Genomic DNA, 20,262 nt, shown 5'->3' on the forward strand with positions numbered 1-20,262 from the left:
GTCACTGATGTGGTGGTTGGGGCTTTGGCCGCCCTGTGGTGGGCTTTGGCTTGTTGCGGCTAGGGTGGACAGTCATCAGCCTGTGTGAGATAGAACGAAGGTTACAATATGGTAACCCTAGTTCTATAAGCTCAGGCGGAGCCCTCTACCGATGAGCCCTGCCGCTCTGATGCCTTCTGCTGAAGATGCAGTCGGATGCTGAGGCAGAAGGAACACTGCTATTTATACATCACGCACGTATCGGTAGCGACGTCCTATTGGTCAGCTACGTGTACAATAAAATTTCAGTGGGCAAGTGTGTGCGTGTAATTGGAGGAGGTAGTACCCATAGAGTCCAATAGAGGGCTCCGTCTGTGCTTATAGAAAATGTTGGAATATAAATGGTCAATTGACGATGTTCTGGCCCGACAACTAATAACTTGAAAAAAATTTGGCCAGATGCCAGACTTATTTGCCGACCCTTGTTGTAGACCACAGTGGTATGACAACAACAACACACTTCATTTAATGCATTGGGAATAGCAAAACATAAATAGTGCAAGATGTCTATGACTCTGTAGACACTACTTGCTGTGTAATTGAAATATTTCATGACCTAGCAAACATGGTTTAGTTATAGAAGCACACTTTGTTTTGTGTTGCTCCCTGCTGAACAAGATGTGTGTGTGTGATGGGTGTAGAATGGTCTCTTCTGGCCTTCTCCACTGAATGTTTCAGTAAATGGCGTTACATTGCAAGTATGAAACTGTATGGTGCCCAGCCGTGCATTAGGCCAGTGAACCATCATGTAAATATTCTACAGAGAATGAATAGCATGAAGTCCGCATGAAGACAACCATCAACTGTAATCTGTCTACCCCTCCCCCTCCTTACTACTGCCAGTCAGACTCCATCTTTGTATGTGTTTTATTTTTTATTTTTTCTAGAGCAAGATATTTCTACAACTACAGGCCAGGTCATCTCGTATTTGGTGTAGACATTTTTGGTTCTAGGAGGATAAACCCTAATTTCTTTTTTGACCACCTGCTACTTCCTCTTGCACCACCATCTGCCTAAAATACGCAAAATATATTGAAATGAATATCTAGCATTGGATTGGGATTACAATGAAATTTTGGCGCATATTTTAGCCTAGAACATTGTGAATAAACTTTCACACGAACACTACTCTCAGGACAAATTTTACATTTTATATTTTGCGAGTAATATGTGGAAAGGGTCCAGTTACAAGAGAGAGATAAATCCAAACCTTGAAATTGACAGGACTGAGAAAAGGGGGCACACATGGATCAAGAGGAGGAGGATAAGTGAAAATGAATTAGACCTCACCCACATAATTAGCTTGTGTGGGTAGCAAACAGAAAAATATCTTACTAACAATCAAGTGTGTTTTTGTATGATGGGCGGGGTTAGCTAGTACCCCAAATCAAATTTGATTGTATGTAACTGCCACAGAGTTCAAGATAAGTCCTCAAAACACTTTTACAGGAAGATTTAAGACAGGAAATTTATATAAAATACTCACATGATTTTTGTACATATACAGTGGGGAGAACAAGTATTTGATACACTGCTGATTTTGCAGGTTTTCCTACTTACAAAGCATGTAGAGGTCTGTAATGTTTTGTCATAGGTACACTTCAACTGTGAGAGATGGAATCTAACACAAAAATCCAGAAAATCACATTATATGATTTTTAAATAATTAATTTGTATTTGATCACCTACCAACCAGTAAGAATTCCGGCTCTCACAGACCTGTTAGTTCTTCTTTAAGAAGCCCTCCTGTTCTCCACTCATTACCTGTATTAACTGCTAACAAACTGCAGGACTGTGACAGTGGAGACCAATGTGTGTGTCCTGTATCCCACATGTGGTTGGGTTTAGGTAAGAGAACCACTTTGGTTCAGCAGCGTAACTTACTTATGCTGGGTCCCAGTGCAAATATTGTCCTTGGGCCCTGACAAACCATCCTATGATCAAAGCCATGGACAGCGGCTGCCTGAACGCCAAATTAATCAGAGCTACAGCCACAGAATTCCCCCAACCAGCTTACACTAACAAATCAAAACACAGAGAGACACCATGACATAAACATAGAACTATAGCCATGAAGATAAGCACAGCAACTCATAAGTCTATAGGTATGATCACACAATCGCATATAGGCCTAATGATCCTTTATCAACACAGCGGCAAAGCGTGCAGAGACATTACACAGACAGGTTACAGTAACTGCGCATTTTCCAGCAGACAAAAGGTAACAATCGCAGCTTACATGCTTGATCCCACACTAAACAGAAAGAAACCTGCAACTCACCCCTCACAAGTTCACTCAACGGGCCTTTTCCAAATAAGGTCAAACCGATGACGTGAGGAGCATGTTACTGGACAAACAGATTTTCCAATTCCCAGCAAGCCTTATTACTTCATAACTTATGAAAATAAAACAAGCTAACTATTTGCATGTAAAAAATTTGATTTATCTTGATAAAACATACATTGTTTTAAAATATATCAATAACTATAAAAACTCATAATACTAGAAATATATTATAAAGGATAATAGGGTAACCATGAACTCTATATATGAGGTATGATAGGGGTTATAAATAGTAATCATTCTCGATGTGGAGTAATAGTGGAATGAGGTCTTGTAGGCTGTTGTGCATTTTTATCAGTGTTGCGGCAGGTGTGAGGGCCTACAGATGAACACTCAGGGCCACTGGTCCCCACTGCTCCTGGGCTGCACTGGCGGTAATTACGCGTGTGCTTTGGTTAAACGCCCTGAAAACTAACTTTTACAATCAGCTTCTATGCACTCAACTTTGACTGATTGGGATATTATTTTATATTTACCTATTGGACGGTGATCCGCCATCTGGTGACTAGGGGTGGGGGGAAAAAATCAATACAGCATAGTATCGCGATATTTTTCGTGGCAATATAGTATTGATACACGGACGTCGGGTATCGATCTTTTATTATTTAAATTGTACATGAGAATTTAAGTTTTTGGTACAATAATAATGAAATCAATTGCTTTTTCAGTTCACTGAAAAAGGTTTTTCCTTCGGGGATACAATTTGAAGTTGGAAAAATGGTAAAAAATAGCAAAATATCGCAATATGTTTAAAATCGCAATAATATATTATGACATAAGATCGTGATAATATTGTATCGTGGGGCCTCTGGTGATTCCCACCCCTGCTGGTGCTTGGTTTTTGAGACATATAAGGGCCCATGTCCACCAAAGCATTTTTTTCAGTTCATTCCAATGGGAGTGCCGCGTTTTTGCTAGCTGGTAAAACGCTGAGCGGTAAAACGCTGCGCTCGTCACTGTCACTTTTTACCCAGCTGTCCAATCACAGTGCAGGAGGGGCGGGACAAACACCGCTCCGAGCACATCCAATCTTGAATGAAGCATTGTGCCTACTCGTCCTCGCCCGCAAAATCTCATGAACCCACGTACGGACAGTCTGTGCTCTCATATTTCAGCCTTCTCTTCATGCAGAGCAAAGGCCAGAGCAAGTAGGCCTACGTACTTTGTGGTGACATTTTTACATTCACTAAAATTAAGTAGGCTACCCTTCTTGCAACACATGGCCTCCACGGAAATTATGTATCATAGCAACCACAGTGTCGCACTCTAACGCTCCTGCTAGGCGTTTTCAGAAAGTAAACGCTTTGGTGGACTCTGGCCCTAAGGCTATCCCTTGGAACCATTCGCTGTAATGTGTATTGTATTGTAGTAACAGCTGGTTGTGATGGTCACTGCTCGGATTCACCCTTCACTGTCAACCTTATTAATGTAAAATAGTGTTTAAACATTAGCATATCTTGGTGGGCAACCATCATTTTGAGACTGTTTGACATTTGGGTATTCGTCCCTGATTCCAGGGTGGTGCCCTGTTAGTATGAATTTATAGTCAATATTTGTGTACAGTATGACTTGTATATTTCATGTTTTTGTGTGGAATGCTTATAAAATGCTTTTACTTATAAAGTGACTGCTGGTCAATACTGATCGCCAAAACTCACTGCATGTTACATTAATCTGGGATATTTTGTCTCTTTGCCTGTCTTGCTTCTAGCCATTGAAAAACCTGTATCCACGGTTAGGCCCATACTTCTCTGATGGGCGGCAGGTGGACTACGTGCTGGCATACCACATCCAGAAGCCCAGCAGCATCCGACGCCGGTTGTCCAGGTTTGGTGACAACAACTTCATACGACGGCTTCGGCGCAGCCTGAGCATGAGAAACAGCCGAGCCCATCTGCAGCCAAAGGAAGACCCAGAGATCGCTGCCCAGGAGCAACAGACTGACTATCATGAGGATGACAAGCGCTTCAGGCGGGAGGAGTTTGAAGAAAACCTCCTGGAGATGGGGCTGGAGCTGGAAAAAGATGAAGCGGTGAGAAGGGGGGGGAGCAGTCATCGTAGGAAAACTTTAGCGCTGAATGTGGTGCCCTGTTTAGATAATTTACCTTTTGCTCCCAGGCAAGCCAGCCCTCACCATTTAATAATCTATGCAGCAGACATGAAAATAAAGAAACACCATTGTTCTTGTATTGCAGTCTAGATCTTGTCCTTATATTAAAGGAAAAATGTAAATGAAATTATTTCATTCTAATATAACCTTTTTCTACCCTCATATAATTATATTATATTTTCAAGCAGTGAGCCTCTACTTTTAACATTAAGAGAGAATATGCTTTTGTCTAATGTTTGCAGCTTACATTAGAGTTTTGTGTGTGTTTTTAGTTTAAGCTTTTAGCTAAAAACACACACCACCACCCTCCAAACGCTTTAAATGCAAACTATCACCGTCAGTACACCCCCATGCACACCACTTTAGGATGTGAAGAAATCCAACGTTCGGCAGACATTTTGGGCCTAATTACGGGACATTTGTCCTACTATTATCATAATAATAATGATGTTGTTCCTATCATTATTCTTATTATTAATGTTTAATATTAGTCAAGTGACTGATGTGGTGGGGTGAATCTGAGAGTGACTGGACTAGTTATCCTGAGAATTTGCATGTGTGTGTGAGATAGATTTGAATAACATTTCCATTTTTTGTAGAAGAGGGGCCAACTGCTACAGAATAAGCAATGTCATCTTTATTTATGACCTCATGCTTCAGCTAACTTTCAATATCAACGTCAGACAAGAGTGTCAACCATTGACCAAGCATTGAATTTACGATTACTTCTACTATTGTTTTTCAGTGAGACATGATTGATTTAATAAATAGGGGTTAAGCTGTATGAGAGTAGATGAGAATAGTTCATTGTTTTGTACATATGGGCCCAGCTTGAAGTTAGGGCACAGTGTGTGATACTGGGCACAGTCTGTAACAGAAGGTACTCAGTGTGATGTGTGTGTGTAACAGAGGCTGTAGAGCTAAGTGCTAAAAATGTCTATAAATTATTATTATTTCTGTGTATATATTATTTATCTATATAGCATGTAGATGTTTGATACTGATTTTTAAAAAATGAATATAAAATATATGTATATTTATTGTACTGGTTTTGTTGCTGCGTTGCACATCTGAGCTGTAGCACTATTTACTTCTGCCTGTTTATACTGTTTGTTTGCTATTTTATCTTACTTATTGTTTTATTTTTACCCTATTAGTAAATTACTGCAAACGGAGTTTGGAAGCTGCAAACTTACTCTTGTACTTGTGCAATGACCATAAAGATATTCGTTTCTAATTAGAATTACCCTCTGAAAGTCCTTGAATAACTTTGGCACACTTCAGCCTCCATATGGTTAAATTACATTATGGAAATGGGTTACAGTTTCTTTTCCTTTTTACAGTGTGTGAACTACATTTTAGATTTGTTATATTTGTACTTATACTTATATTTCCTGTTGCTGCCAGTTTATATAAACCACATTTGCCATATTCTTATTAACAGAATATTTATTTTTGTTGTATCATGTTTCTACTGCAGCCACCCTGTTTCACAACATTTTTAACTTTATCAGCTATTACTTATAATCAGCAGACAGAACAAATAACACCGGTTGAACATTATATATTGAAATACATTGTAAATCTGTGTGATATGTACAGCAAGTCAGCTAGTTTGAATTGGTTATGTATTTCTGGATCCAGACGGGTCAGTGTGCCAAGCTGCACGGTGTGAAGAGAGTCTGGCAGTGTATGAGTGGTTTTACATAACAGTAGAGGCTGCAGAGAAAATGTCATATGCAGCAACAAAGACGCATTTTTGTGCTGAAGTGGATGCAGAGGATTTTCCTGGGACTCTACCAGACTGCAGAGCTTTAAATCTAACAGAAAATCAACATGTCGCTCTCGCAGCTAGAATTTCCATATGTCAAACAAAAATGTATTGTTTATAGGGGTGGTTTATACGTTTTGATAAGTCATGAACTGTACAATGTTTGTGCAGTGGGTTCACAGAGAATAGTATTGAAATATCCAATCCTTGGTTGTATTTCAGAGTAAGATCCCAGGAATCGGCTTCTTAAAGATCCATGCCCCTTGGAATGTTCTCTGTCGAGAGGCTGAGTTCATGAAGCTCAAGATGCCAACAAAAAAGGTACCCAATCAGCAAATTGTCCTTTTTGTCAAATGATTATTTACTGTAGCTTTTTCTGGCCCCGAGGCTGACTGAACTGGCTCTCGGAGCTGCAGTGCTGAGTGGTGAAAAGTGTGAAGATGAATGTTGCTCTGTCCCTTTCATTCATTTAGCGTTATAACACAGTGACGCCATTTAGTGATGACGGCTCTTACAGTTGTGATAGAAATCCAATTGGAATGCAAAATACATGAATAACCATCAGAACCGTACCCTAGAGTCCCAAGTAACTGTCCATGTTTCTGGTGACAAACAACTGAGAACAACCTCAGCAGCCAGGATTTAAACCATTAAGCAAATTATGGACACACCTGTGTGGAGGGAAGAGCACGGCTGCTATCCCATAGTAGTTTTATTGATGTGCTACAGTTATGGTGTCTTTAAATAGGCCACACAAACACCCTTACTCAACATAAAAAGTGTCCTACCGTAGCATAGGGATCTCTTCTGCACGGTCTACAAGAAATTCCATGCACACTGCGGATGTTCTCTCCTGCTTTGACTGGAGTTAATTCATATTTGCCAACCCAATGCAATTAACTTTTCAAAAGCTTTGCCTTTATTTCTTTTGAGCAGCTTCTAGTGGTTCCAAGTTAAGTGTTCTTGAGGTTAGTGAAGGTGTCCTGCAAGGGTCAAGTCTTGGTCGTCTTCTTCTAATCACTATATACAGCAATATCTCTTCTCTTAACCTCCTAACCATTCTGAACCTACAGTCTGCTTTTGAATCTCTCTTATTAAACATTAGCTTATTTTAAATGCTGACAAAACAAACTGTATGCTGTTTTCAAGAGCACAGAAGAGAAGCCTGGTTAATGCCCATATACAAAACCTGTCAGGGCTCCCAAAGTGCCTCCATATATAATCGCTTTACTATGAACAGACAAACAGACAAATTTCTTCTAGGGCTGGACAATATGGCCAAAAATGTTACAAATATCACAATAAAAAGTTATCGATAATTATCATGATAAGTATCAAATTGTTATTATTTCGAGTTTAAAGGCTGATTTTTGCTCCTTAGTGAAAGTTGAAGAAACCTGATGGTTAATTATAATAATTAATTAATTAATAACAATTATGATAAAATCTTTGTCAACAAATATGCACAAGTAAAATTAAATAAAAGCTTTTTTCAGTCCTTTTTCCTCAACAAAAAAACATCTTAAGAAAAAAAAATGAAGTCCTAATTTGTATATGATTTAAGTAAATAAAATCAAACATTTATAGAATATTTGTTGAACATTTGTTATATTGTTATTGAAAAAAAATTATATTGCGATTATTATTGTTTTATTGTCCAGCCCTAATTTCCTATGATCTCTGGTCACATCTAAATACCAAAATTCTGATCTCAATGTGACCACCTGTTTTTATATAGGATTAACTGCATTCAGAGTCCTCTAATTTCCAGCTAAATATAGTTATTTTGCGTTCTCTGCAGGTTTACGAAGTCAAACAAGGCAGTAATCTGGTGGAGAAGATCCGACTGTTCATTCACAAAGTCACAGCTCCTCTCCACCCAAAGGTAGACGCTAACCGACCACAAAGCGTCAAATCCCTCTCTCACCCTTTCTCCCGAGAGAAGCAGCATCTGTGAGTAACATCTGATTGTCTACTTTCATTTGTAAAGACAGACAGTCAAACTGGCTGTAATATTTCATGTGTGGCTTTGTGCACCTTTGCTTAGTCCCGTAAAAAGAATATCTGCATGCCAAAGAGCTTTTACACTGAATTGACACAATCACACCCTGCAATCAACATATTGATCAATGCACATCCCTCTTACATGCCCAAGTCACAAGTCTTTATTTGTTTCTTTTTGGGGTTTTTTTTTTTGCCTCTTTTAGCTCATTATTTTGGTTTTGGCACTCTTCTCTGATAAACCCATGTACGCTACCTGCTCACCACCAAACAGTAGGCAGACGATGTTAGCAACTAGCTGGTGAACACAGTGGCGCATTTAGCTGCTAAAGAGCCATTTTTTCTCAGGAGTGGAGAGCAGACCTGAGTTTAAAGCAGAGTAATTTAAGTAAAAATGAATGTGAATGTTGCCCCAGGTATAGGCAACTATTTGCTTACATAGTAGGTCATAACAACTCTGTGATAGGAATGTGGATGTTATGAAACACACATTTGAAATCTCTACATGGATGACTAAATTGTTTTATGTTAACCAGGTTGTCTATCCATGGATTTAAACACGCTGTTAAATAAATGTTGCTTTAAGCAAATGATGTGTGCTCAGAGTCAGAGAAGAGGAAGGGCCAGAAATGAGTTAAACTAATAATAATAATCTCATGGTGCAGTGAGATACGTCAAGTTGGTAAGATTTCCAATCACACTGAAACAACTTACATCTAACAGCTGGAGATCCTTTTAATCATGATCTCTTGCTTAAGGATGACTGTTTTGCCAGGGGCAAGTTAGGTAACTGGCAAATTTGATTTCTGAAAGAAGAAAATCTTAAACTTTTGCATTTTTAAATCAGAGCACCATCCTCCATATTTCATTTTGTTTCACATCCAAGTGGAATTGGCATTTTTACCCACAGAGGGGCTTTCATTATTGAGACAGCATGGAGAAGTAACAACTGCAGAGGTGTAAATTGGACTAACAAATCACCCCACACAAGCCCACCGAGCTGTTTGACTGGAGCAAGGCAGGAAGGCTGAAGCGTGACTTTCTCTTGCTGCAGTCTGCTGAAGCTCCCATCCCTCAGCCTTTTCTCCCCGAGGAAACAAACACAGCTAGCCTGAATCACAAAAGCAATCTCCACGTTCTTAACCCTGTGCTAGAGGATTTTGAAACTAGAAAAATAAAGCATTTAGACTGATTAATTGAATTAACTACAGAGAGAAGTCATGACTTCACTGATGCTTGCTGTTTAGTCCCAACACATGAAACCACCTTCAAAGGCAGTGATCAGAGAAGAAGAACGTCTTAGCATAAATGTCAGCCTGCTGGGATGTATAGAGGACAGAGTGGGCAGTAGGCAGCTATATTTATAGCTCTGACTAACAGCTAGCAGATCTCCCTCCACATCTTCTCCATCACTTAATCTTCATCAGTTTTGAAAACACTCCAAGCCATTTCCCTGAGATTAAGCCTTGTTATAGATTACAGTGTGGCTTTCAATCCACACCAATTCAATCTTGCTTTATCAGACATGGTGTTTAATAAAGCTGCAATGATTAGTCGATTAATCAGTTAGTTTATATGATTCTGCAACTATTTTTTTAAGAAAAAATTGTTGCAAAAATTTACATTTGAGCTTCTCAAATGTAAATATTTTCTGGCTTCTTTTGTCTTCTATGACAGTAAACTCAATATCGTCGGGTTGTGGACAAAACACGGCATTTGTGAATGTTGCCTTGGGCTTTGAGAAACCCAGGTCAACATTTTTCACCATTTTATGACATTTTATGGACCAAATAACTAATTGATTAATCGTGAAAATTATCTTTTAAAACTTTGCCTCAAAGGGCTTTACAGTCTATTTTAATTTGTCCTTTGTTGTTACCATTTGATTTGTTGTCACTTAAACCAATTCAATAACATTTTTGAGAGGGAAAGCGAGAGAGGGAGAGATTTTCCTAAACATAAAATTACTTCTGTATACTACTGACCTATGGCATACACACATGTTTACTGTTTTTATTTATTTTTTAATTAATGAACTGTATGAATTAAATTGTTCTCTTGTATTGTCCTTGAAGCTTTGGCAATATTGTTCTTTTGACGTTCATGCCGAGAGAGAGAGAGAGAGAGAGAGAGAGAGAGTATGAATAATGGTGCAGATAATTATAGAAATGATGATAATGATAATAATAATGATAGGACTAGTAATACCAATTGTAGCATTACAGGACATGCCATTGTATCAGTAAAAGATGTTATATTATCTGTGGATTTTTAGAAGCAAAGCTAGTAAACAGGCCAGAAGCTAAACTAGGACCCAAGTTAGAAGACAGCAACGACAGGTCAGCCCCTATTGCTATCATAAGGTAGCAAATCAAATAGGATGTAGGCAAAGCGCACTGAGAATAAAAGAGTAGATAAGGAGTGAAGATTAAAACAGCATAGGCAGAGGTGATGGATGAACAGAAGTCAGGATTTCTGTTGCAGGGTCACAGTAAGCAATCAGTTTCAGGAGCCATCAATTGACTATTTCAGCCTCCTCCAGTCATTATCATTATGATGTGAAAATGCAGCCTACACCACTGTATTGTAACGTAATGACATAGCATCTGGTTTGAAGTACTTGTTCATGAACATACAGTACATCATCTGACTTCTTTGTGATTGTCTCATGGAAATCTCATCAATGCTCACAAAAAAAATCTGCTAGTGCAGCTTCATTGTGTGCTAAAGCCCCTTTAGCATTATATTAACAATAGTAGTCTGCACCATAGAACTACCGAGGTACTGTATGTAGTCTGCTGATGTCATTTGTTATAATTTAATTATAAAACAAAATAAATAAATAAATAAAAGAAATAAAAAGCTTATTTAAAAATCTGCTACCATCAGTCTGTACTCTGCAACTAAAACTAGACCTGTTTTGTTCTTTGTTGCCAGATTTGATCTGTCTGACAGGGACAAGTTCTTTGACAGCAAGACCAGGAACTCAATAGTAAGTATTAGTGCGGTCAGGAGGTCACTTAAGATCGCCAGATAAAAGAAACTGTGTTAATTCAGCGCAGTGACAGCATGTGTCCCCTCCTTTAGAATAGATAATGTGTTTTTCTTCATAGATCTAACAACACTGACCTGTCACCCTGCGCTCCCTGATATGCACTTCTTTCCAATAAGACCCCTTGCTTGCATGCATGACTCCGTGAGGGAGGGGCTTCTATGAAAAACAAATACATTTGGTGTGCTGGCATACCCCCATACACCCTCACAGCACTTTGCAGTGCTTGACTAATGACTGGGTAATGTGTATAGCTTCTCATTATTGGATGGAGCGCCTCAATCACAGCAGTTGCTGGCTCCCAGCTGATATCCAGCTCTCATCAATACAGCTCTGTGGAGGGCTCTTTGTTTTACACTGAGCTGATCAACAGCTTCTCTGAGGACAGACATACGAAACTCAGCACTTTGCCTTCTTCTTTCTCCCTCTAACAATTTTAACCTGGTCTATTATACGATTAAAAATTCTGCTGCTCCTCCTCACTTACATTCTCATGTTTTAAAAATGGAACCTGCATATTTAAATATGAGTTTCTAAAGCGGTGTTGTATCATCAGGTCTATGAGGTACTGAAGAGGACAAGATGCACCAGAGCTAAATACTCCATGGGTAAGGGATAAATCAAAATGCAGTGTTTGTTTTTTTTACATAGATCTAACAACATCAGTGGTGTTTTTTATGCTGTAAATGAACTATTTATTTTACTCTAATCAGTATGATGCACAGTGAGCGCACACACAGAAATAGTGTGTAACATAAACATACAGAAAACACACATTAAAATACTTCAGGGTTTGATGTACCAAAATGTATTTATCTTGGTCAAGTTTTAGCTTTTGTTTTACGGTTCTTCAGGAGCCAACATGGTCACACACGGTCACTCAAAATACATTGCCTGCAAAACCATTATACTGTAAATTTTACAGTACATGTTAAAACAGGCCCAGACGCACTGAGCTGTTTCGCCCACCTATTGGTGTTATTGATGCTGTAGAGTCTCTAGCAGTTCATCTCCATTTGATCTCCTCCAAATGTGTGTATGATCAATAAATGACATATCCGGTAATCAGTCTGTCCCCGGATTTTTGTTCCATGTCAGGTTCCATCTCATCATCAGAATTTCATTCAATCTTACTCAGAGTAATTCAGCCAACATCTCAGAATTTTCACATTACCCTACAACACTGAAATTATAGCGACACCAGTGGAGCTAACAGTAGCGCTGTTTGTGTTTAGGCTTAGGCTAATTCTAGTTAATCACAAATTAGGTCACATATTTAATTGTTTAAGCGCTTATTGTTGTAATACTCATTTCAGGCCATAAGAGGCTGAAAAGCCCCACCACGCATCTCGCACGCACATCTTCGAAATAGCTGCACAGCTAACTGACCAAGCTGCCTCCTATTTATTATGGAGTATGAATTTGACATGTGGAGAGTAGTCTCAATTCTTACACATTGTACCTTTTAACTCTTTTTTTCCAGAGCTCTTCTGCTAAGATTTAGACTGCTGTGTGTGTGTGTGTGTGTGTGTGTGTGTGTGTGTGTGTGTGTGTGTGTGTGTGTGTGTGTGTGCTTCCGGATTATAATCCTGTTAAATACACCTTTTCACAGGGATCACCAGTCTGCTAGCCAATGGTGTCTATACATCTGCTTATCCTCTGCATGATGTAAGTATCACCCTCACACTTTCAGCGGGTTTTCAAATATGAAAATCATCAAAGCATCTGCTTCTTGTGTAATTGGTCCTATTTGCGAGTAGAATTTCAGGTTTCTGACATATTACAACTCATAAAGTAATGTTGTAAATTACATGCATCATTACATTCATGATGAACAAATTGTAATATTTGCGTGTGTGGGTTTTTGTGTACGTGTGTGTGTATGTTACAGGGAGACATTGATGGCGTGAATGCAGAATCTAACGACAGGAAGGTAGGTAAAGACAGTCCACCAGTCAATAAATTGGATCAGATGCCACCACACCAACACTTCCAATTTACAAATACTCATTCAAAATCTGTCCAAACAAAAATGTTTTTTACAAATTCACCAACCTTGGCTAGAAACCAGAGCAGTGGAAAGGTGTCCTCTGATTGGTGCTTTTCAGCCACTGACGTGTTATATCCTGTCCAGGGGTTTTGATGGCATAGATTTAGTCAGATTTCTCAAAAGAGGCCCGGGGAGATCTCTATCACAAAAATTACAATAAAAATGTAAATGAACTATAATCAGAACATAATTCAAATTTCATTTTCATATTCAAAGTCCATTTTACATTCATTCAATCACTGTAAAAACACATGCATGTCTATCTTGTCCAGGTGTCTCATGAGTCGGTCTTTAGGGTACACTGAAATGTATTTGTCAGTTCCGATTTCATTCTTATTTTCATTTTGGCCATTTTAAATAGTACTGGCATCCCTGTACTTCACAAGTTCCTAGAAAATACATTTTGTTTTGTGGCAAGAGATGCACACAAAAAGTGAAACATATGGGTTCTTGCCAGTAGACTCATAGGAGGAGTTGAAGGCTGCAGTTGATGAATGTCTGTAGTTTGTTGAGTATGTTGGTGGTAATTTTCCATTTTTTAGATCCGAACAACAAAATGGATTTGACGTTCTGTTTGGTTTTAAGTGCTAGTTTTTTTTGTTTAACAGAAGATATTTAGGATGTTGAAAGTTGTTCTTGCCTTTTCTATTCTGGTTTTGACCACTTCCTCCATCCTCCAAGCCGTCTACCTTCTTAAATTGGATTATAGGTGCATTGTTCTTGTTATTGATTCTCATGACTTTTGTTTTTGATGTTTTGATTTTGAGCCTAATTGTAGCAGCAGTTCTTTCTATTTTGTGTGACTTGTCCTGCATCTGTTGGTGAGAATGTGAAGGTAGTGCTATGTCATCAGCAAAATCTGCACAAGATCTACCATTTCTGAAGCTAGCCTGGTTTTCCCTCAGTCTTAAATCAATCGCCTTCTGAAGCCTTTACAGTAGTGAGTAATGGTTTAGCACCTTCCCTGGTGTTGAAAGTAGTAGTATTCCTTGGTGTTTTTTGCCAATGATCCTTTCTTTGGGTTTTTTACAATTATGCCATCTTTCCAATCCAACAGAATGAAAGAAATTGATCTCTCTTGGTTGTGAGGATTGCTTTTGTCCTTAATGTGTACTTGATATTGTTTGAATTTGCCGGTGAGCTTCTTTGTGGTAAGATAAAGTTTCTTCAGATTGTTTTTTTTTGTTGCATCCTCTGTCTACTGGGCTAATTTCTGCCTTTACTTCTGGTCTGGAGCCAAGCGTTTGAAATGATTTATGTAAAATTAAAGTTTATTTAGAAAGCTTTAGGAGGCTCAAACGTCTTGCCTCTATATTTGCTTTAAGGAGGTGAAGAGTTTCTATGTTTAGAGAGTTTATTTCCATTTAATGAGCGCTTTTTTTCTGATAATGACAAATAAACCAGTACAGATTAGCAAGCTAACAGTGGAAGTCCAGGGCTGCCAATATTAAAATGAAATCATTTAATCAAACACAAATTTTTCTTCTCTAAAATGTAATTTAAAAATGTAAATTTGCATAAATGATTCACAAACATGTCACATAATGTAAAACTGCACCACCTTCCCATCACTATAAAAATGACCAAATGTTTCACTCCCAACAATTTTTCTCGTTTTTTTTTTATCAGGAACCGATCAAATTAAGGAAGCAAAAAGCACTCAAATTGTTTAACAAATTTTTCTCAATTATACAATTAATGTGTAAAAAGTTAGGGTTTGGAGGGCTTATCCTCTTCTTTGTCCTGAATATAACACAGCAAAGTAATATTAATACGTGACTGAAACATGCTTCTCAGTCAGTCGTACCATTAGGCTTTTTTTTTTAAATGAGTAACAACGCATGACAGACTACCATGCTAACATTTCTGAGCATTTGCCTCCTACTGTACATGAATAAAATTAACCAGGTAATTTGAAAGAAAATAAGAGCTCATGCTGAGTCTGAAGTCATCTCCTCCCCTGCTAACAATCTCCATAATTATACTGTAGGCTGTGTGTCACTAAGGCAACAGCCTAATAATTCCCCCTCCTGTTGTTCAAGCATCAGAAAAGCTTTAGCTTGATGCTTTCAAGAGCCTCCACAGCAACTGTGTGTGTGTGTGTGTGTGTGTGTGTGTGTGTGTGTGATTTTTTTTTTTTTTTTTTTTTTATATATATATATAATATAAATAAGAAGTAGGGTTTCCTCGGCTGTAGTAAGGATATTGAGATTCCAGGTTGAACGTGAAGTGTAATTTTCTCTTGCGGGCTCAATCTGCTGTGATCTCCAATCTGAACACTCGTCTGGGCCTGCCTGTGAATGTGAGTGTGTGATCGTGTGACAATGTTCCACAGTTTCACAGTGATTTATGTGCTTTTTGCCTACAAGCAGTAGGAACAGAGCGTATACACAGAACACAAACACAGCTGTTAGATGATTGCAAAACTGTATTATACAGCAGTAATTTGCATATGAAAATATTTGACCAAATCATACTAAATCACACTGAGGAGCACACACGAGTGTTGTTTTATTCATCATGAGCATTTGGTCAGAGTTCCAAGAACACACTCATTCATTCTTGTCTTCAATTTATCACGCAACATTATAAATTATAGTACACTAGAATTAAATTTGGGTTAAGTTATTCTAATCCAGTAAACATCTTTTAGTCAAATTTAGCAAATATCTCTTGCTCTCTGTGTGCACTGAAAAAAAATAATCAGTGTTTGTCTTCAGCCCTGGCTCTGTAAATAGGAAACAAACAAAGTGGCCCACTACCCCGTCACGCAACACAGCCATTCCAGCCATGATGTGTGTGTCAGTAACGTTAAATGACTTGCCCACAGACATTCAGCTTACTTTCTAGTTCAGTAAAACATGTTGTGATGTTAGCTATAGTCGCAGGAGAGTTGTGAATATTGCTGTCTGGAGCTGCTGTGCTGCTCTGGGACAGCCTCATCCTCTCTGCATGTTAGCTTCATGTTAGCTTTGCAGCTGCAAATGTAATGACAGTATGCTAACCCACAGCTTAGGTTCGCTCTCTATCAAGGGTTTTCAAAGTCTGGGACTGTGGGCCTTTCTCAGGCAAAGATTGGAAAGAGGTGCCCCCTTTCCTGCCCCGTAGTTTGCTTTGAATTGCTCAATTCCTGGATGCCTATGGGATCATGATTGTTATATGATCACAGAGACACTCAACAATTGAGCCAATGTACAGTCCCCTCCAAAAGTATTGGAACGGTAAGGCAAATTCTTTGTTTTTGTTGTTCACTGAAGACATTTGGGTTTAAGATCAAAAGATGAGGATGAGACAAGAGTTCAGAATTTCAGCTGCCATTTCCTGGTATATAACAACTCAGGACATATCAGAGTTTGTATTAGACTACAGCATTCTTAGGAGAGCAAAAGTAATGGAACAAATAATTAGTAATAACATTTAACATTTGGTGGCAGAACCATTGCTTGCAATAACTGCCTCAAGCCTGCGACCCATCGACATCACCAAACTGTTGCATTCTTCATTTGTGATGCTATTCCAGGCTTTTACCGCAGCTTCTTTCAGTTCTTGTTTGTTTCGGGGTGTTTCTCCCTTCAGTCTTCTCTTAAGGAGGTGAAATGCAGCTCTATTGGGTTACGGTCAGCTGATTGACTTGGCCAGTCTAAAACCTTCCACTTTTTCCCCCTGATGAAGTCCTTTGTTTAGTTGGCAGTGTGCTTTGGCTCATTGTCCTGCTGCTTGATAAACTTCCATTAGTTTCAGTGCATTTTGCTGTAAACTGGCAGACAAAATGTTTCTGCTTGCTGCTGCCAGGGCATTACCTTTTATCTAGCTTGTTAAAACAAGTTAGAGTCCAAAACCACGATCAGAACATCAACACAGGCACCTTCTGAGCAACAGGTTCACATATATAAATCTGTTTTCTGTAGTTTTTTTTTTTCTCAACAGCAGAACCATTTTTCTTTTATCAGGGAGCAGCAGGAACAGTCAGTGCTCAGTAGCAAGTGTCCCTGTTAGAGTGAGGTGAAGTGGTCGCCTCACGCACACGCCCGCCCTGCCCAAGTTGAATTGTCTTGAACTTTTTGTACAAAACACGCAGCACAAATCATTAGAAGAGAGACTGATCCTCTCTGTTTAGGAGTTTCCAGAATCTCTTACTGTTTACTAAATAGGACACCAACAGGAGGGAATTCACATGGCAGAGCATCCCCGCAAAACTAGATGAAGGCCCATCAGGTAAAGCTATGTAGCCTATAATTTTAACTTAGGTTAAATAGGCTACAGCTGTGTAGCGCACAGAATCGTTGCCGTGGTTACTACCCATAGAGCGCCTGCCGTTTACTCGCGGAGCGCTTGTCTCCCCGTCTGATTGCTGGAGCAAAGAGCAATCCTGCGGGGCCAAGCGACTACGCTGTGATTTTAAGAACGTTCCTAAGGCCGACATCTTCCCCAATACTGATTAGCATGCAGTGTGTAGCTCTCCACTTCGCTGTGGCGTCTGATCGCTTGTCTTGCTTTTGTTTATCTGCTTCTCCCACACGCTGCATCCAGCATAGTCTGCTGAAGCCTCCCTCCACTGCTTGTTTGGGTGGCTGGTTTGCAGGCTGATCAACATCCCGCCCCTCCTGTGACCCATGGTCTGTCTGTGTATTCAGAGCCTGTGAGCGACGGACTTTCAAAATAATAATACTAACACATTAACTTGAAATAAAATAATTGCCGGCGTACGAGATAACGCATTAACATGCCCAGCCTTAGTAATATTATATATAGCCTAACCTAACAATTCCAGTTCTTGGAAGTAAAATTGGTAATTACCATATTATAATGCTGAAATTCATCCTCCTTTTTGTTCCAAACATTTCTTTTTGTTTCAATATACTGTACAAAGTATATGTTTAACTGTGAACTGTAATGTCACTTTTCAAAGTTAGCTTTGTACATATTTTAATAGTATTTAACATTCTTAGATAACCGTTAGTGCTGTAGGCTAGTCACTCAGTGTAGCACAAACAGTAGCCTACACATTAACAGTCTATGTAGACTGTTTACATAGAAATAATTTACAGAACAACCAGTAACTCTATATGCCTTAATATTAATAACAGAAATAGTGTCTGTCAGTCTTCTGTCAACAACATTCAGTGAATCTGCGTAGCTTTAGTGTAGTTGTAGTAGTACATGGCATTTATTTACATAGTCTACATTCATATTGTCATATCACTTTTATAATAGCTATTAGCGTATAAGGCTGAGCGCCATTTCATAATTAAACAAAAATAATAATAAACTCTTACATGGCTTACTGAGATACTTCAGTGTAACAATCATCGTTAATGTCATTACTTTCACCTTTGCTTTTCTTTGACAAGTCAAAATGTCTGTTGTTGAAAAGGTCTGTAGACCAGTGACAATAAGGGAGGCATATATTTAATGTCAATGTTTATGATGATTGTCTGCCCATAACAAGACCTGACAGAAATCTCTGTTTGATTGGACCATGGTCTCTCTTTAAAATAAATGGTGATATGTTGTCCAGGCTGCAGGTTTGTTTTTGGTTGAATTGATGTCACCCAGCTCCTCCTTTGGATTTGTGTTTTGATCTCACAAGCTTAGCACAAGAATACATTATTGTGATCCTTCATCAGTGGATTTATTATTTAACGCATATGCAAATATTATGGCATGTATATTTGCGTATATATCTTTAATGTATTAGAGGACGTCGACAGACTTCTTATCTACAAAAGCTTTAAGTGCAGTTGTTTGTTCTTCTTTTAGATAAGTTTACTGTCCACTTCATTTAATGATTGCGGATTCAACAGAACTTTTCACATCAGTGGCAGCCATCTTGGTTGTTTACGAAAATGCCTCAGCATTCAATCAGGTCTCTCTCCTCTGCACAGTCATCAAATCAACCCCCCCTGCAAGTGAAAGGAACTGAAAGTATTAAGGGGATATAAACATAATTTTTCTGTTAGAGAATATATATGTCATACTGAATTTATCAAGACAAACAGGTAAACATGGAGGACATGTTTAGTTTCCCTAACAGCAAACTCAACTGTAAACTGTAATGTATAATATAATCGACTCATGCGTCTCTTCACAGCTGCTGTACGAGGAGTGGGCCAGCTACAGTGTCTTCTACAAGTATCAGCCTATCGGACTCATCAGGTGAGATCCATAGCAGTGCTCTTGCCACAGTCATCAGGTGAATTTCAGACACATTTCCAGACCTCCTATATCTGCTGGTGCTTTCACTGCCTTCACCAGCCTGCAGACAAGAAAGACCGATGAGGACTCTCACAAGCAGATGAATTCTCCACTGATGCTGTTTTACAGAAGCAATAGTCATTTGCAAACCCACTCTGGTCAGGGACTGTAGCTCTGATGTAACAAGTTACACATGGACCTTGAATAACAAGCACATATTGCAGCCCTTTTCATTGATTTATTTAAATCTTTTGATACTGTGGATCATTCTATATTAAAGCAAAAACGTATCAGTATAGCATGATCAGAACGGCCTGTCTGTTGGTTTGGAAATTATGTATCAGGCAGATCTCAGTGCGAGTAGACACAGGTTATCACTTCCACCTCACTTAGTGTATCCTAGGGCATGCCCCAGGGATCTGTCCTGGGATCACTACAATTATATATATATATATATATATATATATATATATATATATATATATATATATATATATATATATATATATATATATATATATATATATATATATATATATATAGTATCTGCCAAAATGTTTCAAATGCAAATGTTCACTTTTATGGTAACAATACTGTGATATACTGCTCTGCGTTTACACCAAACCAGGGGTCTCATTTATAAACAGTGTGTACGTACAAAACAGGGCTGGAAACGTGCGTACGCCACTTCCCAAGCAAA

General features: G+C 38.7%; 1 protein-coding gene across 6 annotated transcripts in view; it reads left to right on the forward strand.

Moving 5' to 3' along the window:
• The window catches only part of ano1a (anoctamin 1, calcium activated chloride channel a), a 70,474-nt gene that overhangs the window by 16,454 nt on the left and 33,758 nt on the right, over positions 1–20,262 (forward strand). For all 6 annotated transcript variants that reach the window (XM_038701614.1, XM_038701610.1, XM_038701611.1 and 3 more), the window contains exons 3-10: positions 4,095–4,415; positions 6,487–6,585; positions 8,066–8,217; positions 11,203–11,257; positions 11,874–11,925; positions 12,930–12,985; positions 13,209–13,250; positions 19,459–19,523. In XM_038701614.1, the coding sequence (XP_038557542.1) occupies positions 4,095–4,415; positions 6,487–6,585; positions 8,066–8,217; positions 11,203–11,257; positions 11,874–11,925; positions 12,930–12,985; positions 13,209–13,250; positions 19,459–19,523 (842 nt within the window). The remainder of the gene's footprint in view (positions 1–4,094; positions 4,416–6,486; positions 6,586–8,065; positions 8,218–11,202; positions 11,258–11,873; positions 11,926–12,929; positions 12,986–13,208; positions 13,251–19,458; positions 19,524–20,262) is intronic.

This window comes from Micropterus salmoides, unplaced genomic scaffold (genome assembly GCF_014851395.1).
Source record: "Micropterus salmoides isolate LMB-PRFRI ecotype aquatic unplaced genomic scaffold, ASM1485139v1 Ms_hic_scaffold_6, whole genome shotgun sequence".
NCBI lineage: Eukaryota > Metazoa > Chordata > Actinopteri > Centrarchiformes > Centrarchidae > Micropterus > Micropterus salmoides.